The sequence below is a fragment of the Urocitellus parryii genome, chromosome 12, assembly GCF_045843805.1.
Source record: "Urocitellus parryii isolate mUroPar1 chromosome 12, mUroPar1.hap1, whole genome shotgun sequence".
Taxonomy (NCBI): domain Eukaryota; kingdom Metazoa; phylum Chordata; class Mammalia; order Rodentia; family Sciuridae; genus Urocitellus; species Urocitellus parryii.
This window is the reverse complement of record NC_135542.1, coordinates 17,890,320-17,917,958: the sequence shown is the minus strand read 5'-3', so window position 1 is coordinate 17,917,958 and position 27,639 is coordinate 17,890,320. Positions and strand designations below refer to the sequence as shown.

At 47.0% G+C, this 27,639-nt stretch overlaps 1 protein-coding gene across 1 annotated transcript in view; it reads right to left on the bottom strand.

Annotated features, from left to right (window-relative positions):
• The window catches only part of Acoxl (acyl-CoA oxidase like), a 203,921-nt gene that overhangs the window by 24,298 nt on the left and 151,984 nt on the right, over positions 1 to 27,639 (bottom strand). The window contains exon 8 of the mRNA XM_077792061.1: positions 24,139 to 24,209. Within this exon, the coding sequence (XP_077648187.1) occupies positions 24,139 to 24,209 (71 nt within the window). The remainder of the gene's footprint in view (positions 1 to 24,138; positions 24,210 to 27,639) is intronic.

Below are 27,639 nucleotides of genomic sequence, written 5' to 3'. Positions count from 1 at the left end.
ACATATTCATGTGGTCTTTCTTCCTTCATGATTCTCAACCTTGGTAAGTGTCACCTTCCTGTCACCACACAATCTCCATTCTTGCACCATCTTGGACCTGGTAGCTTCTTCTAGATGTTTAGTTTTCTTCTTCAAGGGAACCCAAAGAAGCAAATGCAGTGTCAGTTTTCTCATTACTGCAGTGCTTGCAACTGTCCAGAAATTAGATTCTGTACTTTTATATGCAAAGTAAGGTGGAGTTTGCTTTTATTGTTGCAATATCTTTTTTTTAAAATAAATGAGTGTAAGATATCATGGATATTTGGTGTCTATCAAACATTTGATCATTTGACATTCTCACTAAGCCTGGACCCTCTGAACTGTTTTCAACTTATATATGTGTGTGTGTGTTTATAAAATTCATATATCTATATCTATCTATAGATAGATATAGATAGATATAGATATAGACATATATGTATTAGATAATCCATATATAAATATATATCATATGCTACATAATTATATGCCACATAAAAATATGTATTATAAACACACACACAAACACAAACATCCTTAAGGGGAAGATCTTAAATTTATTCTTTTAAAGTCATCTTGTAGATATGACCTACTTGAACCCCTCAAAATCTATGAATTGTGATTCAGTCACCTGCTATGTCATGTCATTTACAAATTTGTCAAGCCTTGCCCACCATTTTACGAAAACTCCACTCTTTAAATTTCATAACCAGGTTACTCAAAGATACAGTCTATGGGTTCTGGTTCTGGGTGACATAAACTAGATAACAGCCCTCATTTCCTTTATTGAATGCAGCCACAACTCCTAAAAAGTGTGTGTGGAGAAGCTACTTGAGGACTCTAAAAAATAAACAGTGGCAAGCAGATCAGAGACGAAGACCAGAATTCAACGCACTGCCCCACTGGAGGTGAGATTTTCCTTTTTCCCTCTAGTCCCTGTGCTGCTGTCCTGTAGCAGGACAAGATAACCCACCCCAGCTTTCTACTTGGAGAATGGAGGAAAAGAGCCCCAAGGAATCAGACAGTACCAGGGAGGTCATAAAAGCTGGTGACGTGGGGAAAGGAGTCCCATAAAGTTGTTTATGAACTTCTGAGCTCAGCTCCAGGCCTGTAAGCATGAATTTGTTGTTAATTAGCATGTAGAAGACTTTGAAAACTGAACTAGCAGACAGATGAGAATCCAGAGCCAGCCTGACTGGTGAGTGCTGCATACCCCGGGCCATCTGAAGAGTGGTGCCAGGGCTTTAAAGAGGAGACGGACATTGCAGCCATAGAGAGCAGAGGGGGAATTGAAACCTGCAGCCCAACATAACCCAGCACACCACCTACTACAGCATTTACACAAAATACAGAATCTCATATGTTTTTAAATGTCTTGGAAAAATCCAAAATTTTTCAGCAGATCAATAAAAAGAAAAATGGAACTTGCATGGGAAAAGGTATCAACAGCAAAAAGGACACAAGATTATCTGGTGAAAACTTTAAAGAAGCCCTTAGGAAAAAAATCTCCAACTATGTTAAGGTCTGTAAGTAAGTCAAAAATAACACCTGGTATTTTGCCAGAGAAATGTTAGAGTTCGTAAACAAGTCTGGATGGTGCCTGGCAAAATGTCAGAGGGAGTGGTTTGAGAAGTAACAAAAGTGAGCCATTAAGTGTGGAGATTCCTTATTGGTTGATTGATGTATCTAGTTTATGCTAATTAAGATAAGCTGTGCAAAATGTATAAATAGCTCTGTTGCCCTACAATAAACGGCTCCTATTCCTGCTGTATCAACGTACACAAGTTATTCGTCACCTCCCGGCTATATTGCTGCAGCCGGACTGCTGCATCCAACAATAATCTCATGCTCTTTTGGAACAAATGTAAAACAGTATGTCTCAGTAATGAAACAGAAGATATAAGGGAGAACCAAATTAAAAAATGTTAGAACTGAAAAATATGATGATCAAAATAAAAGTGCAACCGTAGAACAAAGGAGACAGAAGAAAGAATCAATGAATTAGAAGATAGAAAAATAGAATTCTAGAAATTACCCAATGCGAACAACAGAGAGAAAGTAGATTGGAACACCTGCAGCCTGTGGGACCAGAAGGAGAGGTTGAAGTTCCATGTCACTGGAATCATGGGAGGGCAGGAGAGAGAAGGTGGGACATGAAAATCAGACGTAGTGCCCACGTGCAGACATCAAAAGTTCAGAGAACTCCAGAGGAAGTACAAAGGAATCCACATCCAGACACGTAATCCAAGATAGGGAAGCTGAAAATAACGCTGAACAGCAGAGAAAAAAGCTGTGCTTTAACTCTAGAAAAACAACGATCTGAATGAGCAGATTTCTCACCAGGAACTACAGAGGCCAGAAAGAAGTGGCACAGCATCTGTAATCTATGGGAAGCAGCAACTGTCAACCTAGAAGTCTGTGTCCAGTAAAAATGTCCTTTGGAAACAAAGATGAAATAAAGAATTTGCCAGTGAAGAAAAACAGATTTGTCACAAACATCCTGCTTAAAAAAAAAAAAAAAAAAAGGGAAGAAGAAACAGAAATAAAAAAATGGCTATCAGGAATGAAGGAAGAGCAACAGAAATGGTAAAAAAAAAAAGTGAATATGATAGACGATTGTTTTCTTGAATTCTTTTAAAGTATGATTGGAAGCAAAACCTATAATGCTGTCTGTTGTGGTTCTCAATGTATGGGCTCAGAAGATACCTATCACCTAAGGAGGACAAAGGTGGCGAGGCTGCCACCTTCCAACTGAAGAGCAAAGCGTTGACTCTCGCTCGACTAGAAAAGCTAAGTATGTGCATCGTAATCCCTAGAACAACCACTAAAAAGAAAAAGGTCAATACAAAGGGATGTGGAGAAATCAAAATGAAATTCTGATCTGTTGAGTAGTCCAAAAAAAGGTGTGTGTCATAGACTGAAAAAATAGTCACCTACAGAGATCAAGTTATGATGTTTGGAATCTGCAAACATTACTTTATGAGGAAAGGGATCTTTGCAAGTGTGATCAAGTTAAAATTCTTCAAGTGCAGAGGTTACTCTGGATTATTGCGTGGGTCCCACTGTGATCACAGGTGTCCTCGTGGACTCTAGAGAAGGCCGCAGTGTGACCACAGAGACTGGAGAGGGCTGCCCACAAGTCAAGGATGCCAGCAGCCGCCGGACCCTGAAGAGTCAAGGGAAGGATTCTCCTTCAGGGACTTCAAAGGAGGCAGGATCCTGCCAACATGGTGATTTGGGCCTAGTGATACTGATTTCAGACTTTTGGCTTCCAGAACTATGAAAGAATAAATTTCTGTTTGTTTTATTCCACCAACTTTATGGTAATTTGTTAAAGCAATCAAGCAATCATAGAAAATGAATGCAACATGTTTTAAAAAAAACACAGAAGAATGAATGAAGGAAACAGACAGAAAATAAACAATAAAAAGGCAGTCCTAAGTCTGATCATATCAGTAATCATGCTAAATGTCATTAGTCTAAACATATTAATCAAAAGAGGGATTTTCAAAATGAATTTTTTAAGAACTTAAAAGTTGTATTTAAGAAAAATCACTTCAAATATGATGGTAGAAGCAAGTTGAAGGATGGAAAAAGATACAGTATGCAAAAACTAATCCATAGGAACTGGCTATTCTAACATCAGATGAAGCAGGCTTCAGAGAAAGGAAAACAAGACAACTTCCATAGATAAACAGTGAATCACAAAATGATAAAAAGGCTACTGATACAAGTAGTCATAGTAAGGCTAAGTGTGGATGCACACGCATATTTAAAATCCATGGTACAAAGCCCAGATAGAATTTGGGGGGAAAGTAGACGAGTCCTCCAGTGTGAGTGGAGGGGTCAGTATCACTCACCTGTAGAACTGAGGGTGCCCGCTGATAGGGCTGACAGACAGAATGCTAGCAGGACACAGAAGAACTGAGCAACATCATCAACCCACTTGATTGGACTGACACTCCACCCAACAACAGCATGATACTCATTCAAGGGCACATGAGACAGTCACCAAGACAGACCATATCCTAAATCATAAGAAAAATTTTAACAAGTCAAGAAATGTAAACAGTGCATGATATGTTCCATAATTATAATAGAACTAAACTAGGGCTCAAGAGCATAAAGATAACAGGACCATCTCTAAACACTTGAATATTAAACCACATATTTCTATATAATTCACGGATCAAGACAAGAGTCTCAGGAGTAATTAGAACACAGCCTATAAATAGTTGTGGGGTGCCAGGAAAGTTGTGCTCATAAGCAATTTATAACAGGAGATGCTTAAAACAGTAAAGGAGAAAAGTCTAAATTCAATAACCTAAACTCTCACTTCAAGAACCTACAAAAATAAGAACAAAATAAACCCAGAACAACTAGACAAAAAGAAAACAAATACAAGAAGAGAAATTAATGAAAATAAAAATAGAAACAAATAAATGAAAAAAAACAAAGCTAATAAGATTAAATATAATTGATAAAACTCTAATAAGTTTACAAAGATAAAAATAAATACCAATGATTAATATTTGGAATAAAATAGGGGAAAGCTCTGCAGCCCCAAAGAGACCAAAGGATATGAAGGAAAAGCTATGAATAATTTTATAAACTTAGATTAAATGAAGCAATTCCTGGAATACCATGTTGCTAAGAATCATACAAGATGAAATACATGACAAAAATAGTCATAAATGAAAGAAGTTGAATTTATAGTTTTAAAAGTTTGTGAAAAAGAAATCATTAGGCCTTGATGATTTTACTGAAGAATTCTACCCAACATTTAAACAAGGAATAACACCAATTCTATACAATCTCTCCCAGAAAATGCCAGAGGAGGGAACCCTTTCTAATTCATGTTATGATCCAGCATTAGTGTGGTAACAAAACTGGACAGATAGTACAGAAAAGGAAAACTAAAGCCCAGTGTTTCTCATGAACATAGACAGAACCCTGCCTTCAAACTATTAACAAAATGAATGCAGCAATTTAAAAAAGAATAATATACCATATGGCCAATTGGACTTTGTTCTAGAAATGCAGGATAAATTGTATGCTAAAAAGTGCAACATTGTAATTCATCATGTAAACAACCTAAAGAAAGAAAATAAAAATATGATGATATCAATTGATGTAGAAAAAGCTGGGCTGGGGTTTGGCTCAGTGGTAGTGCACTTGCCTAGCATGTGTGAGGCCCTGGGATTGATCCCCAGCACTGCATAAAACTAAATAAACAAAATAAAGGTATTATGTCCATCTACAATGAAAAATATTTTTAAAAATTTCAACATTCATTCATCCTTTAAAAATACTCCTAGGAAAACAGGAATAGTAAGGAATTTTCTCAATTTGAATAAGGATACCCACAGGAGTAAGAGAACACACACATACACCCTGTAGATAAAACAATACTTAGTGGCAAAAAAAAAAAAAAATACCTGAGTACATTCTGCCTAAGATACAATTTATGTTATTGATTTCTAGTGTCAATTCTCATCACTTTTATTCAACATCATACTGGAAGTCCTAGCTAATGCAATAAAACAAGAAAAAGAAAAGAAAAGCATAGAAATTGGAAAGAAAAAATTAAACTACTCATAGACAACATAATTGTTTGCATAGAAAAGTCACAAGAACCCTCCCTTCCCCCCAAAAAATAAAACACCCCAAATCCTCTAGAATGAACAGTGAGCTTAGCAAAATCACAAGACATAAGATTAACACATAAAATATCATTATGTTTCTAGATACTAGCAACACACAACAAGAAAGCCAACTTTAAAAAAAAATGTACATTTTACAATAATTTCCCCCCAAATAAAATACTTAGATATCACTCTGGTTTGAATACAGTTTTTCCCCTTCAAAATTAATGTTAGAGTTTAATCCCTATTGCGAGGTATTACAAAGGTGGGAACCTAATCTGACTGATGAGCAGAGGTGAGTCCTTTGGGAAGATTAGGATTAAATAAGGTTGTAAAGGTGATGACCTCATTATTGAACACTGGTGGCTTTCTAAGAAGAGAAAGAGAGATCAAAGGATACACATACACAAATGTACTCCCTGTCTATCACTTACAATGCTCTGTGCTTTTCTGGAACTCTACCAGCAAGAACATACCTCATAATGGGGATTAAACTCTAACATTAATTTTGAAGGGGAAAAACTGCATTCAAACAGGATGTGGCCCACTAACCTAGGACCCAACCATGAACTCAAATCAACCTCTTTATTTATAACTTACCCAGAATGTGGTATTGTGTTATTAGCAACAAAAAATAGACTCATATAGGTTAAAATGCTTATGAAAGAAATCAAAGAACCAACAAAATGGATTGTAAGTTGCTCTAGTACATTTGTTAATTATCCCATAGTTTTGACATAATTCCAATCAAAATCTGATCCACAGATTTTACACAATTCAAATCAAAATCACAGCAAAATTTTTTTGCTGAAACATTCAACAGAAATATAAAATTTATATGAAAAAGAAAAGAAAATAGAATAGCTAAAATATTTGCAAAACAATCAAGGCAGAGGAACTACCTTATTTGATTTTAAGGCTTAGTATAAAGTTATAGTTTTAAAGATAGCATAGTAAAGGACTGGATACATCAATAAAATGAATAAAATAAAAATAGGCCCACACAAATAAGCCCAAGTAATTTTTACAGCGATGCAAAAGGAATTTAATGGATATCGATGTTGAAACAACTGAGTATCAGTAGTTAAAAGATGAGCAAATCTTGACTCACACTATGAAACTTTTAGGAAAACATGATAGAAAATCTTCAGGGCCTGAAGTTAAACAAAGAATTCTTAAATATGACATCAACAGTGTAATGCAATGCATAGAGTAGCCCCCACAATAAACTATCAGTCCAGAATTTCAAAGCTGTATGTGCCAAGTGCGTTAGTCAGCTTTCTGTGACTGTAACAAATACTCAAGATAATCAATTTATAAAGAGAAAGGGGTCATTTGGGCTCATAGTTTTGGAGGTTTCAGTCCATGATTGGGTGGACTCATTGCTTTCAGGTCTCTGGTGGGGTGGGGAGCACATCATGGCAGGAGCCCATCATGTAGCAAAACAGTTCACCTTATAATTGGGACACAAAAGAGAGAAAGAAAGAGACTAGGATTCCACAGTCCCCTTACCAGGGTGTTCCCCCACCCCATGATCTAAAGCCTTCTAATAGTCCCCATCTCTCAAAGTTTCCACCACCTCCCAGTAGCACCAAGTAGGTCTAAGTCTTTAACACAGAGGGACACTTAAGATCCAAACTGAGGTGCCATGGTTGAGCAGCTCTGGTCTGGAGAAGTGAAAGTGTGTGTGCACATAACAACCTGTGCACGACACCTAGGGCAGCTCTGCTCAGACAGTCAAGCTGGACACAATCAGCGCCTTCCATGGGTGCATGGATGAACAAATTGGTGCCCAGTGGAAGGCTGCTGGGCAGTAAAGGGGTGAGCTAGTGCTAGGGCAGCACCGTGGCCAAATCTCAGACACGTCCTGAGTGAAGGCAGCCGGGGCCCAAAGCGTCCACATTGTGCAATTCCGTATATATGACATTCCCAAAGAGATAGAACTAGTGATGGAGACCTGACCCCAGGGTTTCCAGGGGCTGGCAGAAGGGGGAGAGGGAGGTTATAAAGCCTCCACATTAAGAATTTTTTTTAGGATGGCTTAGTGGCATGGTGTTGTGGTTTGGATGTGGTGTCCCCCAAAAGCTCATGTGTGAGACGATGCAAGAAGGTTCTGAGAAATGACTGGGGTCTGAGAGTCTTCACCCAATCTGTGAATTAATCCTTGATAGGAATGAACTGAGTGATGACTGAATTGGTGGGTGTGGCTGGAGGAGGGGGGAACTGGTCGTGGCTCTGGGGTATATATTTGTATCTGGGGAGTGGAGTCCCTCTCTGCTTTCTGATCACCCTGTGAGCTGCTTCCCTCTGCCATACTCTCCTGCCATGATGTCCAGCCTCACCTTGAGCCCCCCTAGGAATGGAGCCAGCCTTCCATGGACTGAGACCCCTGAAACCGTGAGTCCCTAAATAAACTTTTCTTTCTGTACAGTTGTTCTGGTCTTTCGGTCGCAGCAGCAAAAAAGCCGACTAAAACACATGATATCCTGATGGTGGGAGTGGTTCCGTAAATCTACACACGTCAAAATTGATAGTACCAGACATCTCTGAGCAAGGTCATTTTGTTTTTTTAAAACTCACGATTATTTTAAAACTCCAAGTCATGTGCAACCTGATGACATTCAGTCAACCACAGACCACATATGGTCCCACAGGTAGATCATAAACAAGCTGGAAAAACCCCATCACTTAGGGACACTAGAGACACCCTAACACTGCCTTACCCACAGTCACGGTGACGCTGCTGTAAAACCCACTGTGCTGCCAGGTACAAGAAAGCATTGTTTTAATCAGCCTTTTAGTCACTGTGATCAAAAGACCTGACAGGAACAATTTTAGAGGAGGGTAAGTTTATTTGGGGGCTCACGGTTTCAGAGGTCTCAGTCCATTGACAGCCGGCTCCATTCCTTGGCTCTTGGTGAGGCAGACCATTATGACGGAAGAGTGTGGCAGAGGGAAGTGGCTCACGTGATGATCAGGAAACAGAGACTCCACTCACCAGATACAAAATCCATATCCCAAAGGCACGCCCCCCATGCCCCACCTCCTCCAGTGGCACCCTACCCACCTTCAGTTACCACTCAGTCACTCCATCAGGGGACTAAGGCACTGATTAGATGAAGGCTCTCAGAACCCAGTCATTTCTCCCGTAAACCTTCTTGTGTTGTCACACATATGAGTTTTGGGGGGACACCTAATATCTAAGCCATAACAAGTATGTATGTGTCCTTACGTACAGTACAAAACACTTGATCTTCCTAACAAATGACTGTTGCTGGTTAGGTACCTACTGTTCTATACTTTCCATCATTATTTTAGGAAGGAATGCATTCCTTCTACTTATAAAAAAAATTGACTGTGAAACTGTGAGGCTAGCAGCAGGCTCATGAATCTCTTTGATTGCACAGAGAGCCACATGGAGTGACTGGATTATACTATCTAGGTCTGTGTAAGCAACTCTACGATGTTTACACAAAGACAGAATTGCCTAACAATGACTTCTTAGAATGAGTCCCTCCTGCGTAAGAGGACACGTGACTGTATTTGGAGTTTATGTGTCATCTTCTATGTCCAATCTCCACCTTTTTTTTGGGTATGGCAAACTCTATCTGAAAGGGCACATTCTCAGAGGGCCTCTGTATTGTCACTTTGTCCAAGGACACTTTGTCCCCATCCCCCTCCACTGAATGCTGCTTCTTCCCCTCTGGAGTTCCCAGACTGGGGTGGTTCACGCTCGCCTGTGGCTGTGATTATTTGGCCACGTGACTTCGTCCTTGACCACAACCCCATCAGGAAGGCAGGAGCGGAGGCTCCTGCGTCTTGGAGTTCCCCATGCCTAGCTCAGCATGGCAGGGAGGGGCTCCGTTTACACCTCTGGAAATGAAGAGTTCAGAAAGCCCTGCTTCCCCAGAAGCTGAGCCCACTGGGACCACCGCAGGAAGGGAGGTTGCCTGTGATTTATGCTGAGCAGGCGGCCCACATCCACAGCCTGCATAATGAGTTGGAAGATGGAGCCAAAGGACCGAGTTGGTCCTCCAGCTTCAGACAAGATGAACAAAGCTTATTACCGCCCCGGAAAGCCCAGCGTGAGAGCAGGACGGGTTTCCCCAGCAGCAGCCTGTTCCCTCGCAGTGATGAAGTGCCTGCCTGCGACTTCAGACCCGGGCCACTGGGGAGCTGCATTACTGCCTTAGAAAATGGATGGGCAGTGGCGCTGCCTCCTACTTTCAGGAATTTCTGTCGGCATTAGCAAAAAAAGTATTGGCTTTGCAGTTTCTCAGGGCCTTCTCAGTCACAGGGCAGTGACTGGGCCCGACCAGAGCCGTGCTCCTCTGTGGCTCCCCTCCCAGTCCTCAGATCCAGGTGCGCCCAGTCTCCCCAGGTGAGGTGGTCCTATTGATATTTTACCTGAAAGCGGGGCAGGGGAGTATCAAGTTTGGTGTCATTTTCTCTGATCCCCCGAGGAGGTTGCTCAGGATCAAAGTCTCTCTGTCTTCCCAACGGCCTGGCGATATTTCCCAATTAAACAAACCCATCCCTGTAGTATCTCCGGTGTCTGTAGAACCCCTCTTTAGGACCATCACGGGGTGGTGGGTGTGCAGGAGGCAGGAGAGCCAGCCAGGGGTGGTTCTTTCCTACCCTTGGACCCCGAGGAGCCCAGGCTGGCTTCTCTGTGCCAATATGTTCTGCAACAGAGGTGACTGCTCCTCCTCACGGGGAGGTGATGAGGGCCACGTGCACCATGGGCCACATGCACCATGGGCCACATGTCAAGGGGGATCAAACACAGGGCTTGGCAAAAGGCAGGAACAGGTCAGAGACAGGCAGACCCACGGCTGTTTCCTGCCCTATGAAAAACTAAATAGCTGCATCTGGGCCTCCCTAGATGGTGGGATGCAAACAGCACAGAGAATCATCTGCAGGAAGCAAATCAACAAGCCCCAAGGAGACAGAGAAATGTCTGGGGAAGGGAACTCAGGACCTCCTTTTATGGCATACTAAGTGAACATGGGTAAAGGGGACAGCTGGGCCCTGATGCTCTGAACCCTGAAGGAAGGTCGACAGGGCAGGGCCTTCCTGTGGCTCGAGGATCACACAGCTGGCTGCTGAGACCTGTGGCTGCCATGCTCTGGCCCTGCCCTTCTCCTGTGGTGTCAGGGTGCACGGGCCTCGCCATGTCCAGTGGCCATGAGCAGGTTCAGGAAGCACGGCTTGGCGGGTAGGGACGGGGCTCTCGGGGAGCTCCTCCATTGCCCACTGTGTAGATCAGTTGCAGTAGCTCATATCTTCAATGCCCCCCAAGGCCTATGTGTTGGAGACTTGGTCCCCAACTTGGCATAGTTGGGCGGGGCCTCTAAGAGGGGGGACCTAGTGGGAGACCCTCTGGTGGGATGCACCCTTGAAGCAGGTATTGGAAACCTTGGCCCTTGCTCTTTCTCTCTCTTGCCCTGTCTTCCCCCCCCCCCATAGTTCTAGGTCATGTGCTGCTCCCCCACAAAAGGCCTAAAAGCAACACATCTGCCCAATCTGGGACTGAAACCTCCAAAATTGTGGGCCAAAATCATACTTTTCTCTTTATAAGTGGATTTACCTCGGGTGTTTGTTATAGTCATGGAAAGCTGACTAACACACTGGTTTAGCGCCGCACTCCTACTGCATGCCAAAGGCAAGGCTCTTGGGAAGAGCATTCGGCCAGGTTCTCCCTGACTCATTGTTTACAACTCAGTATTGGGTTGATCCCAACTCAACTTCCTACTAGCTCTAATGCCCCCTCTGTGCTTGGTTTCTTCCCCTCTCATTTTGCCTTTGGGTGTCCAAGTACTGCAGTGCCATTTGTTGGAAAGGTTATCTTTCTTCCATGGGAATTGCTTTTGCCATTCCATTAACAGTCAGTTGGAAACATCTGTCTGCATCTGTTTTGTCCCACTGATCTATGTGTGCATGCATCTATCTGCCAGCATGGCTGTCTTCTTGAGACTGGATGGATTGATGCTTTATTCTTTTTCAAGATTGTTTTAACTATTCTAGTTTCTTTGCCATTACATATAAATTTCAGAATATTGGCCCACAGCAATAAAGAAAAGTCTTGCTGGGATGTTGACGGGAATTACATTATTATTGATGTGGGGAGAAGTCTCATCCTCCTCTGCTGATGTCCCCAGGTGATGGCTGAGAGACGTCTTTCCATTTATACACATCTACTTTGATCAGTGTCCCCAGAATTTTGTAGCTCTTTAAAATTCAAGTCCTGCCAGTGTTTTGTTAGATTTATACCTAGGTATTTAGTTTTTAAAAAATTGTGTTTTTAAAAAATTTTGGTGTCTAGGTGTTCATTACTAGTAAATAGCAATGTAATTAGTCTTTTCGTGTCAGTCTTGTGTCTGTGACCTTCTTGAACTCGTTTACTAATTCCAGGAATTAATCTCCTTCCCTTCCTTCCTTCTTTCCTTCTTCCTCATTTTCAGGGAAACGATAAATTCCCCTCTCAGCACTGTTTTAACTATTATCCACCACTTTGATGTGTTGTACTTTAATTTTTCATTCTTTATGCTGTATTTTTATTTCCTTTGAGATTATAAAAAATTGTTTGAAGTTTTCCTTATGTTCACGTTAGAGTCTGTCTTGACTTATGTTCCACGGACACTTGAATATAGAGTCGACTGCTGCTGTTAGTTAGAATACTCTGTAAACGCCAGTTAGATCTTGTGCATGAATACATTTGATCTTCTGTCTAGTTGTTCTATCAGTTGTTGAGATGGGTGTGAGTCTCTAACTATGTTGTGGATTTCTGTTTCTCTTTTGAGTTCTATCAGTTTGAGCTTCACATATTTTATAGATCTCAGGTTTGATGCACACATTTAGCATTTCCATACTTCTTGGTGGATTGACCCTTTTGTCATTAGGGAATGTCCCTCAGTCTCCCGTGATTTCCTTGGCTCTGATTTCTATCCACAGAGCTACTCTTGCTTTCTTTTGATTGGTGTTTGCATGATATGCTATTTTCCATCATTTTACTTTCAGCCAAACTCATCCTGTCGATAGCATATAGTTGGTTCATGTTTTTAATCCACTTTGATCAGCTCTGTTTTTAACTTGTTTCATTGAGAAGATTTTGAATTAATAGAATGATTGAAATGGTAGGGCTATGGCTGCCCTTTTTTCTCGTTCTATGTCCTTCCTTCCTGTTTCGTCCTCCTTACGCTGCATGACTTTCGGAATTCCATTTTTTATTATCCATGTTATTTTGTGGCACATCTCTCTGAACAGTTGTTTAGCAGCTGATGTAGGTGTTACATTGTACATCCTTAAGTGATCACATCTATTTGTCAACAGTTTGAGCACAAGGTGAAAACCCTTATTATCATACCATCCTATTAGCCTCCCTATTTACAAAATAATTGTCCAAAACTTTCTCTTAGAATCACATCTATACTCACTTAGAATCACACCAGACAGTATCATCATCTTCACTTAATGGTCGAACATAATTTAGAAAACCCCAAAGGAGAAGGAGAGCTGACTGAACGCACAATTGATTGACTGTGTTTTCCTTCTTTTCTGATTTCTTCTCTCATCAGGTCCTTCCTGCTTGAAGGACTTGTATCCACTCCTGTAGTGGAGGGATCCTGAAGACCAATTCCATGAGTGTTCCTTCATCTAAGAACGCCAGGATTACCTCTTAGTTCCTGAAGGATATTTTCACTGGATGGAGGATTCCGTTGACAGTCATTTTTTTTTCTTGATGCTTTAAACATGTCCTGTCACTTTCTTCTGGCCTGTGCAGTTTCTGATGAGAAATCTGCTGTTCTTTGCATTGCCGTCTCCTATGAGCAAAACGTTTATCTCATTGCTTTCAGGAGTTTTCTTTGTCTTCAATGTTCAGAATTTTAATTATGATGTGTCTTGGTGTGATGAATTTATTGGGGTTTATCCAGTTTGCAGCCTAGTTTCTTGAATCTGTAGGTGCCACGACCAGAGCGGCCAAACTAGCAGGTTCCCATGAGGGGTGATGGGAGATTGGAAGAAGTAAGACTCACATACGCAGATCCTGAATAAAACAGCTGGGATTGGGTGGAGCGCTGCTCTCTGATGGAGAAGCAGGTCTCAAGAATTACACCAGCAATCTTTATTATATATGTCTCATTAATCAGATTGAAGACTGCAAGCATCAACCTTTGTGTTCATGAAAGTTACAGAGTTAGCAACATTATGCAGCAATTTCCTCAGTTACATTCTACAGTTGCACGTCTCTCTGAATAGTTGTTTAGCAGCTGATATAGGTGTTACATTGTACATCCTTAAGTGATCACATCATATTAAGTGTGCAATGTTAGGAGCACTGTGTAGCTCTCAAGAAAGTCCATTGTCTAAAGTAACTGTCATGTGGGCAGGTTCAGGAGCGCAGAACTGGTGAAACAGTGGTTGTCTTAGCAAGAGAGTTCTTTCATTCCTAGGAGCTGTGTGCCTGAGAGCAGGTCAAAACTGATAAGACTCCAGCACAGAGCCTCCCCATGAAGAGCATCACCATAGCCACCGGGCATCCTGCACCTTTGCACAGAAACTTTCCCAGGCACCAAGCATGCCACAGCCATAAAGTCATCAGGGACCCCAATCTCAGACACCGGTCTCCCAATCACTGTTACCACTCTCCATAGGTAGGCATAGGTGTTTTATCAAGTTGAGGTATTTAAGCAATTATATCTTTGTACTGTTTAGACTCACCTTCTTTCTCTTGTCCTTTGGAAGCCTGGTGACACAAATTTAGATCTTTTGTTGTAGTCTCTTAAGTCCCCAAAGCTTTTCTTTTTCTTTTCAATCTCTTTTCTCTTTCTTATTAATTTCTACTGTTGTATCTTCTGCCTCTCCATTCTGCTGTTGAGATTTTTATTTTATATTTTTTTCAGTTCTAACGTTTCTACTTGGTTGTTTGTTCTTTCATTCATTCTTTCTGTCTTCCTTTCTTCTGTTCTTCCTTTCTTTCTTGTACCAGGGATTAAACTCAGGGGTGCTTAACCACTGAGCCACATTCCCAGTCCTTTTTATTTTTTATTTTGAGACAGGGTCTTGCTAAGTTGCTTAGGGCCTCACTAAGTTGCTGAGGCTGGCCTCTGCGATCCTCCTGCCTCAGCCTCCTGAGCCGCTGGGATTGCAGGCATGTGCTACTGCACCCACCAGTTGTTTATACTTTCTATTTGTCTTCTGAGACCATTTCTTTGGTGATACTTCCTACTGTTTTCCAAACATGTTCCTAATTACCCACTGAAGTATGTGTATACTGCTGATTTAAATTCTCTCAGATTGTTTTAACATCATTGTCATCTTGGTGTTGCTGTCTGTTGTCTTCTTTGCATTTGGTTTGAGATATTCCTGGATTTGGTATTACGAGTGATTTTGGTAGACATCTGTACACTTTGGATATTCTATGATGTGATTGTGGTCCTGTGTAAGTCTTGAGCCAGCTGACTTCTGGTGATTCTGCTCCATCAGGAGGAGGGAGTTCACTGCAGCCCGCTGACAGCCCAGGTGGGGAGGAGGCACATGACTTCTGCTGACACTGCCAGGGAGAGGCCCGTCACTGGGAGGAGGGGCTTGTGACTGCTGGGTAAGAAGTCCAGCTCTGCAGGTGCTTCCCAAAGACACTGTAGTCGGGCAGGGGGTGGGAGGTCTTGCTACTGCCCAGTGGAGATCAAAATTCCAGCTCCCTTTGAACTTGTGATCCTCCTGCCTCAGCCTCCTGAGCGGCATGAGCCACTGCACCGAGCAGTGTTTATACTCTATATTTATCCTCTGAGACTATTTCTTTGGCCTCCTCTGATATAACTCAGTATGGAGTTGCATTACTTCATTGTAATCCTGTGAGTGTGGAAGTCCACACTTCCCACCTGGCCTTTCCTGGCTCGGGTGAAAGTGAGGCCACAGATTTCCTGTGGTGTTCGGCTGGACTCTAGCAGTTACTTCTCAGAAGCCTTTGTCTCTTTAAGCTGCTCTTTCCTGTCCCTCTCCTTCTCATTCTTTCTCTCCTGTTGCGTGCAGTGTCCTTTTCCAGGTTGCCGGCTCCCTCAGCCACTCAGGATTATTCGAGGCAAACAGAGAACTTCTTGCTGTGTTGTTTCTTGGGACAGGAAGTTCCTAGCTTATCTATCTTCTAATCTCTGCCTTTTGTCTTTTTATATTTGAGATGGAGCCTCACTCTGTTGTCCAGGTTGGGCTCAAACTCTCCATCCTCCAGCCTCGGCTTCCTGAGTGGCTGGGACTACAGGTGTGCACCACCTTGGGCAGCTGCCATCTTTTTAGGGATGAGCGTGTCCACTCTGTCTCCCTGGCAGCTGGTGCCTGCATTTTTTAATATGTACCAACCATATAGATGAGTTTCATTTTTTTACCCAATTCAAGGGTCACTTGCTTTTAATCTTACCTTACTTATATAACTGGCTTCATCCTGTTATTCAGGGCTCTTTTTACTGGGAAAGATTTTTCAAAATGTAAAATATTAATCCAACAATGATCAATAGGCTGCTCCTAGTTGTTCCCCCCTCCTCCCATCCAACAAGGAACACATCAGGTGGCCTCATCCCCAACCTGTCATTAGACAGTCTACAGGAGATAAGGGAGGACAGGTTGCCCCAAAGGTGAAGATGCTCCTTCGGGAGTCCCTGGAAGAGGTTGGCTGGTGGGTCTTCATTCCTGACATCTAATTGAGACTAGTTTTCTCCTCCCCCTCCTCACCTCCTGTGTGCCAAGCATTTTCCAGGTTTTGGCAGAGGGAGGTCGTTGACCTGACCAATCTTCCTCTTTTTCCCCATCGGAAGTTGGAATTCATGGTGTTTTGCTTTTTTTAAAAAATACATGTTTGAATGTTATAAAATTAACCAAAATCAAAGCACCTAACATTTAGTAAGGACAAGAGGAAGAGTTAGGCAGGCACAGAGAGCAGAAACTGTCCACTCTCACAATCTCTCTGGTTTTTAACTGGAGTGTGATACGGCTGGTTGTGTGTGGAGAGCTGCCTAGGGTGGGTGCTGGGTTCTGCACCTACCCAGCCCATCCACACAACTTCTCGTGTGACTTCAGCACTAACATCCCTTTCCCTGAGAAGCTGGGACTACAGGTGTGCTGGAAATGTGTCTCTCTTTGGCCACTGGGAAGGCTGCTGATGTCTGGTAGCCTGAATCCACACCTGGTGGAATTTCTCCACCTGCTGAGTGAGTGCAAAACAGGTGCTCCCTGGGCACTCCAGCATCTCCATCTCTATGAAGATGGGAAAGTTGACAAGTGTCAGCCAGGCTCCGTTCTCTCCTCCCACTAACGATAGTCTCTTAGAGCCAAACTCTACCCTCCGTTTCCTATACCCGATGTCCACCAAATCCTACTGATTTTCTTGGGTCTCCTGACATTTCCTCCTTTCCTGTCTTCAGCCTGAAATTAAACCTGGTCCCTAGATCTGTACACAGAGCAAACAGGGACAGATGTTGGGGAGGCACAGCCTCCACAGGTTCTGCAGTCACTCCTGGGCAGGAGTTCCTGGAGGAGTACGCCCTCTATGCCTGGGGTAGGTCACTGCATTTCCAAATATGAGGACCTCTGCTCTCCAGCCAGCTCCCCACATAGGCAGGGATTTAGATGCTTGAAGATGAGGTGTCAAGGGACAGAGCAGATGTAATGCCCACACATACTGCTGCCACCGTGTGTTCATGTGCTCCCCTCTGGTGACCAGATACCTGAAGGCCACTCCACATGGTGGCCCACTTCTCCTGACAGGAGAGCTTTATGGAGGAGCAAGAGGGAGTGCAGACTGTCCCACAGAACAGCGGATCCCCTTGTCACAGACAGGAGACCTCCCTGCCTTTCTTCCCCCAGGCCTTCTGCACCCCTCCCCCTCTCCATCCCTGGCCTCTTGCCCGGAGGCCACACTCCCAAAACAACCCCAGAGCAACTCTTAGCTGACCCTGGTTTCTGGTATTAGCACAGGAAAATCAGAAAGTCTTCCAACCCAAGGAGGAATACTGAATATTGCAGTTTCAAGATTTCTATAGGTCAGTTGGGGAAATGCACAGAACAGGAACGGAAGCTTCTGGAGAGGCAGCTGCCTGAGACCCCTGTTTTGGCAGTTGGCTCTCAAGGCCTGCATTGGTACATCGGAAACACTCTATAAATGGAAAACTCAGAACTCACCCTGTCACATCAACACCTCTGCTAAGTGCCATGGAACCCACCCACTTGGTGAAATTGAATTTCCTGCAGAGACGTGGAGACTTAGCTCAAATGCCGCCTCTCTGCAGAGCCCTCCCTAAATCCATGTTGAGGAGGATGCTCAGTTGGGTGTTCCCCTAGCATCCTCAAGTTCCTCTCTCTGTGCGCTTGGCCCACTCTGAGGTGCTTGTCTATTAGGATACAATGATGTGTCTGTCTCACCTGTTCATCAGGTAGTCACCTGAAGTCAAGGACCATGTCTTAGGATATTTGCTCCCTAGTACCCAGCACAGTGCCTGTCACCTCGTAGGCACTCACTGATGTTATGATTAGAGCAGGTGAGTGTAGATGGCCACTTAAGTAAATCTTCTGTCTATTGATTGTGGAGCCTGACATTTGACCATTAGATATTCTTTAGAGTTAAAAGTTAGTTCTATACAACAAAGATTCTTGCCACAACGATTTTGGGGGTGCTGGTTTGGGTTGCAGAACCTTGGCACTTATGGAGAGATCTCCAATTGGGAAGGGGGAGGCATTCCAGGGTCCCCATGTCAAGGAGGTTCAAGAATCATAGAGAACCATTTGTTCCTGCACGGCTGGGTCTGAAACTTGATTTCTACGGCATCGGTAGCTCCTTCCCTTATCAAGAACACAAACACTGAAACAGAATTCTTCAAGTGAGCCCAGGACTAGACAAACATTCCCCAGCACTTAATAGATGCTCAGCCAACATTTGTTGAACACCTGCTCTTAGGAACACCACCAGCCACACATGCTCTTCTTTCTGTGTACCTCTTGCTTATAAGGAGTAAGAAGGTGATGGGGGGGAAGAGATGTGTTTCAGCACCACACACCCCAATCACCTTGACCTTCTGTGTCTGCAGCATTCAGAACATGGGCTGGCTCTTCACTTTGGATCAGGTTTGGAAATGTTGTCAGGCTTCAAATGAGAACCCTTTTTTTCTGTGTGGGAGGCACGATACCATGACCAGCCACAGAGGCCTGACTGCTGGCCATGGGCATGCCTGGGCACATGCAGGCAGCCCCTGTGGGCCTCGGCTGGACAGACAGAGGGAGCCTTGGCTGCCTGGGGCAGAGGACCCTCTCTAAGGCCACAAGGCCAAGATGGAGTCCTTGGACGTGCAAGGGGCTGCCTGCAGAAAGAAGGCCGTCGCAGTCAGCCCAGCGTGTGACGGGAGGGATTTGTTTTTAACCATTGGTTGCTAGGTTTGGTGCTTAAACTAGCTACCACCTACACGTGTTGAGAAAAGGAAGAGAGAGCAGTTAGAATGCAGGAGAGAGGGAAAAACCCACCCCGCCCACCTGACAGGCTCAAATGGCTGCTGCTCGTTGCCTGCAGGGCTGGGACAGTCCCCCAACGCCCTGCTTGGAGGTTTGGTGGCTGCGGTGAGTGCCCTGTGGGAACTGGAGGCACTGAGGCCTCCTCTAAGCAGGAGGCCGACAAAGGGCACCCATGTGGACATGCCCTGTGCTGGGCACCCAGCCGCTCGCTGGCCATTCCTTGGCCTGGCGACAAGAGGGGTGGGGGAGGAGGAGTTTGGGAGAAGTGAGGCAGAAGGAATCTTTGTGACAATGACAATTGAAGAAAACTAGAGGACCAGCTTGCTGGGTGCCTCCTCGCCTCCTGAGCGGGGCGAGGCAGTGGAGCGGTCATGCGGAAACTTCCCCTTCTCCCCAGCCTGCTCCTTCCGTGTAAGGGGGAGCGTTGCACCCCCTGGGAAGGCCCTGGGTCCAGACAGGATTCCAGCAGGCCAGGGAGTCGCCTGCTTCTGGAAAGGAGCTGGGTTGGGTCACCTGGGAGGGCTGAAGGGTCATGGTGGGGTTGCTTGGAGTTTGGGTTGACAAGGACTTAACCAGGTTGCCTGGTTGCTTAGAATATCCTGAGACAGGAAAACGGCTGCGTGAGGTCAGGCGATGGTGGTGAGAGACTCGTGGGAGGGAGGCCTGGGATCCTCCTCCCACATCTGCCCAGCTGCCTCCATGCATCTGGGGCAGCACTAACGCTTGTGGGTGGGAAGAAATGCTAAAGAAGCTTCTGGTGGCTTTCAGCCCTCCACATCCCAGGGGGCATTGATGGAGCCTCCCCGGGGAACCTGGGCCTCAACACCTGGTGACCAGGATCACCAAGCCCAGTGGGCCTGGCACATAGCCCTGGTTTTCCTATCTGAGCAGGTAGGAAAAGTGCTCCACCTGTCCCCTTGGGCCACAGTATCCTGATCTGGCCACCAGCCAGGCTGTGCTCTACAGAGAGCAGGCTGAGTGCTCGGGTGGCAGCCCCGCCCCAGACCTGCCATTTTGGGAGCAAAGTTGTGAGCGAGCGGGCTGGGCCAGCCTGGCTCGCTACCTGCTTATTTGCTTCCTTATTGTCACAAGCAGCTGTTTTCTTGCTGTTTTCCACAGTCAGTGTGGTGTGATCTCAGAGGCACCTCCTAGAATGCCTACCTTCACCCTCATGGGCTGCCTCTGGCCAGAGGCCTTGGGTAGTGTGGCTGGGCTGGGCCTCCACCCGAGCTGCAGCGTGGGAGCATTTGGGGCCCTCCCCCAGCATCATTGGGGCTAGAACCTGGCTCTGAGCTGGCCCCTGTGCTACTGTCTTGCTCTAGGGTTCACGCGACAGCCCAAGCTCCCTGAGCCCTAGCTCTTGTCGCCTGAGCTGAGGGAGCAGCATTCACCAGGAAGGGCCACTGTCCCCAGGCATCCTACTCACTTCTCCAGCTTGACCCAGGGAGGCAGGGAGGCTCGGATATGAAGACCTCTGATAATGATAATGGTAGTACAACTGAGGGCCTCGCTCCTTCTGCTGTCTCCTACTCAGATCGCAAACAGCTGCTGCCAGAAACTCCCAGATGTGCAAGGACAAAAGGAGGAGATGCCATCGTTCATGCTCAGTTTAGAGAACAGGAGTCCAGAGGCAGGTTGGCACTGAGAGGTCCGTCTCCCTGCCCACTGCCAACTTACAAAGAAGGTGTAATGACTCTGGTGGGAGTCAGGGCAGGGGGTTTGGACCAAGGGCTGGGAGAGAAGCCTGAGAGGCAAAGTAGGGCCAGATGATGGAGGGAGGGATTCTGGACTTGACCCAAAAAGGGGTTGACCCCAATCGCCCTGCTTGCCTGGGTCAGTCTGGCCTAAGCCTGCCACCCAAGCTGAATTTTTAGTGACAGTCCCTTCTACTCACAGAAGTATACCTGCTTGGATAAATTCTTCAATAATTCTTTCCAAAGGAGAGATAGTCAGGGCCATAAATGAACCCAGAAAGTGGCATGTAGGACTGAGGCTCCCAGTTCACCTGTCAGAGCCTGAAGAAGACAGAAATCAGGCAGAGGTGGCGAGGTCGATTCTGCAGCACACGGAGAGTCACAGGTTGCGGGCAGCTCCCAGCCATGTATTTTCAGGATGTGGAGCTGGGAGGGTCTTTAGGGTCGGCTACATGCCTTCTCTTTGTATCAGAAGAGGGCACAATGCTGAGGGAGATACAAGTGACCTGTGCTCAGTCCTGGCCGAGTGGAGCCTGGAACTTGCCCCAGGGGATCAAGTCCAGGGGCTCTTTCTGGGACGGAAGAAGAGGGATGGCTTTGAAAGGTGCTCAGGGGCAGATGCACATGCGGATCTGGCGCAGTAGCCCAGGACGGGGAGGTGCTGTGGGCCACCCCACAAATCAGAGGTGGGGGACAGGAGCCCTAGGAAGCGGGACAGGGTGCTACATGGCTCCAGTGGGGTGTACATGTACTGAGCACACCTGGATGTGGCTGGACCATGGGTGAGACCTGCAGCCACCGGGAGTGGTGGGTGGAGCTGAGGATTAGCAGGTTTGCTGGGACAGGGAAACCTGTCCCAGGGGCCAAACAGACTGATTGGCATAAGGACCATGAATGAGGGAAGAAACAGGAAAGGATGGGGATAAAAGTGAATTGGACCCAGTCAGTAACTTGTGGAATGAAAGTATTTTCTATGGTTCAAATAATAGTTAAGTCTTGCAGGAAGGCAACCCAGGTGACACCAGGCTTGCCCTGCAGGACCTCTTCCCTAGCCCCTTCCCCGGATGCAGTGGTGGGAAAAACCTCAAGACAGTCATAGACTTGACCTCTGCTTGGAAGATGGGGAAGCTGAGTCCCAGAGCAGCAGGTACTCTGGGAGTCCATCCTGCAGGACCCTCAGAACAGGGTGTGACTAATAAGCTTTGCATGGTTCACAGCCACCCGAGGCTATTACCTGACCTCATGGGGATGTGACAATATGTATGCAAAATATAATTAAAAAAAATACCATATTTGGCCCAGCATTGTTTTTCCTGCCAACAGGTTCTCATGAGGTTGAGTTAGATCTTCAACTTATTACAGAAAGTCTGCAAAGTGCACTGGAGCCTGCACAGTGGACAGCAGGTGACTGCGGTCAGAACGGCCTACTGTCGCTCCAGTGCTCTCACATACATCTACAAAAATCCTGCACACCACTGTCCCACCCACGTGGTGGCCTCCCAAAGGTGACATGAAAAAAACCTCAATCTCCTGAAAAAAAGCACGAGCTGGTTTCGGTCTATATGAACTGAGCACACATCTTGCTCAGTGAAACTTCTTTGATGATGCCTGTTCAAGTATCTGCAGATACTGTGAAAACACCGGAAGACATCATCCTGGTGACCGTGGTCCCACGGTCTGCAGAAACCCACGGGGAAGACACAGGCTACTGTATGTTATGTACATCCCAGAAGTCCCAGGCCACCTTAACTTCTTCTCCCAAGCCCTAGCTTAGTCTCTAAACAAGTGCACAGGGCAGCATGAGGGGCAGGAGGTCAAGACACTGTGAGAGGAAGAAGGGCCCTTGGGTGGCATCTGCTTGTACCCATTCCCTCTAGATGAGAAGACACTCAGGGGGCTGCAGCAGCCCAAGTAGTGTAACCACAAGGACAATTAGAGGCACGTCCAGGGTGAGCTCCTGAGCCAGGCTGTGGGTTCTGCTCTCTGCCCCATGCCACCTCTGAGTTGCCCACGTAACATTCAGGTGGGGCTCATGGTAGTACCAAGCCGGGCACAGGAGTTTCACCTTCTGAAATTGGGACTCAATGGACAGGAAGAGCAGAGCAAGGACAAAGCACGAAGGAGCAAGGAGCAGAAGAAATGCTAGACAGGATGGGAAGAAAGAGCCGAAGGCCTGTGTTCCCATCGCCTTGAACATGAGTGGCCGGAAAGAGGGGAAGGAAGGAGCACAGGGCAGGGCACGGAGAGCCTGGTGTGGGACACCTCAGAACAGCAAGAAATGCCCACATGCCGATCTCTGCCACGCCAGCTCCTGTGTCGGACACCCAGGACTGCCAAGTGGGCATGCTATGACGTGGGTCTCCTGGAGGAACCCAGAGCTTAGGACCCACAGCCCCTCTTGATTATGAAATTAGCATCACTGAAAGCTTAAAAAAAGAAAAGAAAAAAAAAAAACCAGACCAAAAATATCACATCTTAGGCAAATGAATTGAAAATCCCTTATGGTGACACCTTATTTTTTCCACTCATTTCTAAAGTCAGAGGACACCTGGCAAAGAAGCTGGTGTTTGGGTGAAGAAATGCAATTCCTGGTGCACACAGCTTCCTGATGGCGTGAAATGGAAGTGACCTCATGGAGACCCGGGTGCCCAGTTTCTGGGTGAAAACAGGCGCCTAACAGCTCTACACTGGGAGGGCAGCTCTCCACTGCTTTCAAAGACAAAGCAATGATGAAACTCATGCAGGCCACTTGCATGCCCAAGCATAGGTGGCACCCACACCTCTGCTCCTGTCATTTGGAAGGAATAAAATAGTTGTCACTGAGAAGGGAAGAAATCTGTCTGGCGCTCGCGGGCAAGGGAGCTCTGGCTCCAGAGGCCCATCCCAACGGCTAACATGAAGTGTCTAATAGAGAGGAGGTGGCAGACTGGGAATGGAGGGAATCCTTTGTCTTAATTAAAAAATACAGAGGGAGACATGGAATTTGGCCAAGCCTCATAAATCTGCTAAAAGAATCAAGACTGTCAGATGAGTTTAAATAGACCAATGGGGCCCTCTGGAGAATTCAACAGCTTCCCTGCTCGTAGGTGACACCCACTCTCCTGTCACGTCTGCACTCAGTTGTGCTCATTAACCAGCAGTCCTCCCACCCGCAGATGACAAGAGTATCCCCACGGAGCACAAAACTCAGAGATGATAAATTTACTCCCGCTTGTGAAAACAGAACCCTCCTCGGGGCGACACAAGTGCTAGAGGCTTTAAGGAAATCAGTACTTCATCTGGTAACCTACCTTCATTAACAGAGCCTGGTCCTGTGGGTCTGGGCAGCTCCTCACTGCCAGGGAGAACTGCTCCAAGGTCACTGCACGGGGAGAAAAGACAGTGAACGACCCTCCTGCAGACAAGGATCAGGGCTGGCCTGGAGGAGAGTTCATGGTCCTGACGGATATGAAGGCAGGCTGCTGCGTCTGCCCTTCCTCGTGACATGGCGGAACTCCTGCCTGCCCTGCATGGGTCAGGGCCCGCACGCAGCAACTTCTCTGCCTGGCTGGGATGAGTCCATCAGAGCACGAGGCCACGGACCAGCAGCCAAGCTCCACCCCACATAGCCGGAGCTCCTGGGTTTAGCCACAGCCTGGCCATTCTGTCCCCCAGAGATGGAACCCTATCCCAAGTCCTCCATGGGGAGGGCTCCCCCGCCTTGGAAAACCTGGCAGTGCTGAGCTTTCTAACTCCACCTTCCAGCCCCATGTCCATGGCTCCAGCACTCCAACACAACAGGGCCCCACGTATTTGGCTTCAGCAAATCTCACAACCCACCCACCAAGATGTATCAGCCATCTTTCCCCCACCAGCCTCCCAAGCAGAATGAGGAGGGAGGCCCAGGAAGGTTCACAAACAGATGTTTTAGTGATCCATTGAAATGGGCCAGCAGAGCCCTAGACCCATGAATCTAGACCATTTCCATAAACCACCTTCCCTTCTCCCTGTTGGTGGGACCCAGCTTTCACCAAAGTCCAACCGGTGTCCTGAGCACCCGTTTTTAATTAGGGTCTAAATAAGTGCCCAAATACAGACTCTCATCCCCGCTCTTGAATGCCCCCATGACTGCTCTGCCCCCTCAGGTTTCAGCCTGTGTCTTTGGACAAGGACAGAGTTTTTTACTGAATTAACCTGTCTGGATTAGCCTCCGATTGCCAGCCTCAAAGCCGTGCTCACCTGGCAGGCCCTTCTCTGCCACTCTGCTGGCAACAGCCCCAGCTCTTGCAAAGCGCAGCCCTGCACTGAACCCCTCAGGCCGCCCCAGCAGTCTCACACAGCCCTCGCCCACCCCAGGTCCATTCGACCTCACAGATCCCTGAGGGCAGGCAGAGCTACACTGCCTCAGGACCGAGGGGTGCTCTGAGTCCACTGTCCTGGCCCTCAAGGATGTCTAGATGTCACACTCACAGTCGCAGATGTTTTAAAGAGGATTATATCAGCAATAATGGATTTTCATCAGAAGAGCACTGTCCAATGTTACCTATAGAACCCAATTCTCCAGACTGTTTCCGTCATGACACTCGGGTGCGACCCATCGACTCTCATGTTAATTATTTCTTCCATGTCCAAACACCTGCTCTCACCTAACCAAAGTGTGCTCAGAACCAACAGAAGGCTCCTGTGCCCTGGCTGGGCCTCAAGGTCCTCGGTCACTTGTAGAGAAAGTGCTAGCCTCTAGGGCTGGGGTGGGGACAGAGGGAGGGCTGGGCATGAGAGAACAGTGCAGGGCACCATGTCACACCAGCACCTCCTGCTGTGCCTCGAGGAAGCTCCTCTCACTCTTCCCATCACCCTCTCTTCCCTGGTCCACGCCCTGCAGTGCCACGCGGGAGACTGGGTTTCTCTTTCGGGATCAGTCTTTGGTGCTCAATGGACGTGCTGGGCTTGGCTCAGGAGAGCACTCAAAAGACAGACCTGCGCCCTAGCTCAAACCCCATTCCACCAGTGGCATGTCCCCCATGCCCAGAGCCAAGACCCCACCTGTGGAGCTGGACTGAGGTGCCTTGGTGGGAACCCAGGGCCACACCACAGAGGTTCCCTCACGGGGTGGCTGAACTTCAGGAGACAAGCCCCTGGGACCCTCTACACAGAGGACACCAGCCACCCTGGAGCAGAGGGGGAGCAACGCATCTCTCAGTCGCTTCCCTTCACTTAGAGGTCAGTGTGACACATGCTCTCAGGCCAATGGCAGGCTTCTCTCTCACCTCACACCACTCTGGTGTCCAGCAAGTCCCCAAAGCAGAAAGAATGGGCATGGGCACTCTTGGGCAGCCCCTCTCAGCCCACGGCTGTGGGCAGAGGCATCACTGTTGACAGGTTGACATGCCATGTCCCCTCCTTCCCTTAAAGAGGAGAAACCCCCCAGAAGGAAAGCATCTGTGGTACCCATGTCCCTCCACCTGAAGAGGCTGGGTGCCCAGTAAGAATGAGATGGGCCTCGGGGTAAGCACCCACCGCTCAGGTCTGTCAGGGGCAGTTTTCCCTAAGAGACTGCAGGCCGACGTGCTTCCTGGGGTCCCCAGGCTGCTCAGGTCAGCAGCGGGCCGCGAGCCTTCACCTGGTGAGCAGAACCACATCCTCCTTGGTGGAGCCTCCCACCTTGGTGGGGGGAGAAGGTGAGCCCACAGAGAGAATAGTGCTTTACAGAACGAGTGGCCTAGAGGGTGGGGGTGGGGAACCCCCGGGAAAATGACCTAATGCAAGTGAAGAGTGGTCCCGTGGGAGGAAAAGCATATGGCCATGCGCTGCAGCAGGGACATCAGCTCCCCCCAGCCGTCTCTGTCTTTGCCATTTTTGCAGGGAAGGCAGGACCTTGCCCAGCAGGACGTGCCTGACAGGGAAGTGGATGTCAGGAGTAGATGTCATTATGACTCCTTGCTGCAAATCAGGGGGACAGACATGACAACCCACATGGACAAGGCCATCCGCTGTTTTCTGCTTGAATATTACTGGGGAGACTGGACGTCCACAGCTAAGTTAGGAGGCACACCTGACCCTGGCATGTGAACCACACCTGCTCCAAAATCCAATCTCACAATGTTCTCTTGGCTTCTTTCTCGATCCCTGTGCCAGGGCCTGGGAACAGGGATTCTCTCTTAGGCTCCCTCTCTCTTAGGCTCTCTCTCTCTCTCTTGGCCTTTCTCCAGCTGCAGCCTTCTCCATGGGCTGCCTGGAGGGCCACCGGAGCCTGCACTGCATTCCCCTAGGTACCCCAACGCCATGCTTTCCTGGTCCCAACAGCAGAGGCCTCTTGTGGGCAATGTGCTGCTGCTGATGCTCAGCCACGTCAAGGGGTGACCAGGTTGGCCAGGGAAGAGCTTGGTGTCCAAACTGAAGAATTTACTCGGTGTGGGACAAAGCTGCAAAAAGAAGGGGCCAGGTGAAGGTGGATGCTGCTCCCCGGGCTGCAGAGGTCCTAAGGCAGGCGGGACCCGAGTTAGAAATTCAAAGCTGTCCTGGGGGTGAATGAAGCCACCCACGTCCAGGCAGCCCAGAGCCAGCTGCCTTCATATCTTCAAACTGTTTTGTGTCCCTGTCCTTGGCCCCGCATGGAGGGCAGCTCCTGTGGGAGAAGGAAGACCTGGCGCTACAGTCAGCCAGCTCCCCCTGGGGACCCAGACCCTGCTTCCCCAGGGAGGGGGAGCCCCGCCCGTGAAGCCTGCATCCAGGCGCAGACTGGGGTCTCACTTCAGCCAGCTGCAGGGGGAGGCAGCCCCTCTCAGGATGGTAGAAATGGAGGCTGAAGCTAC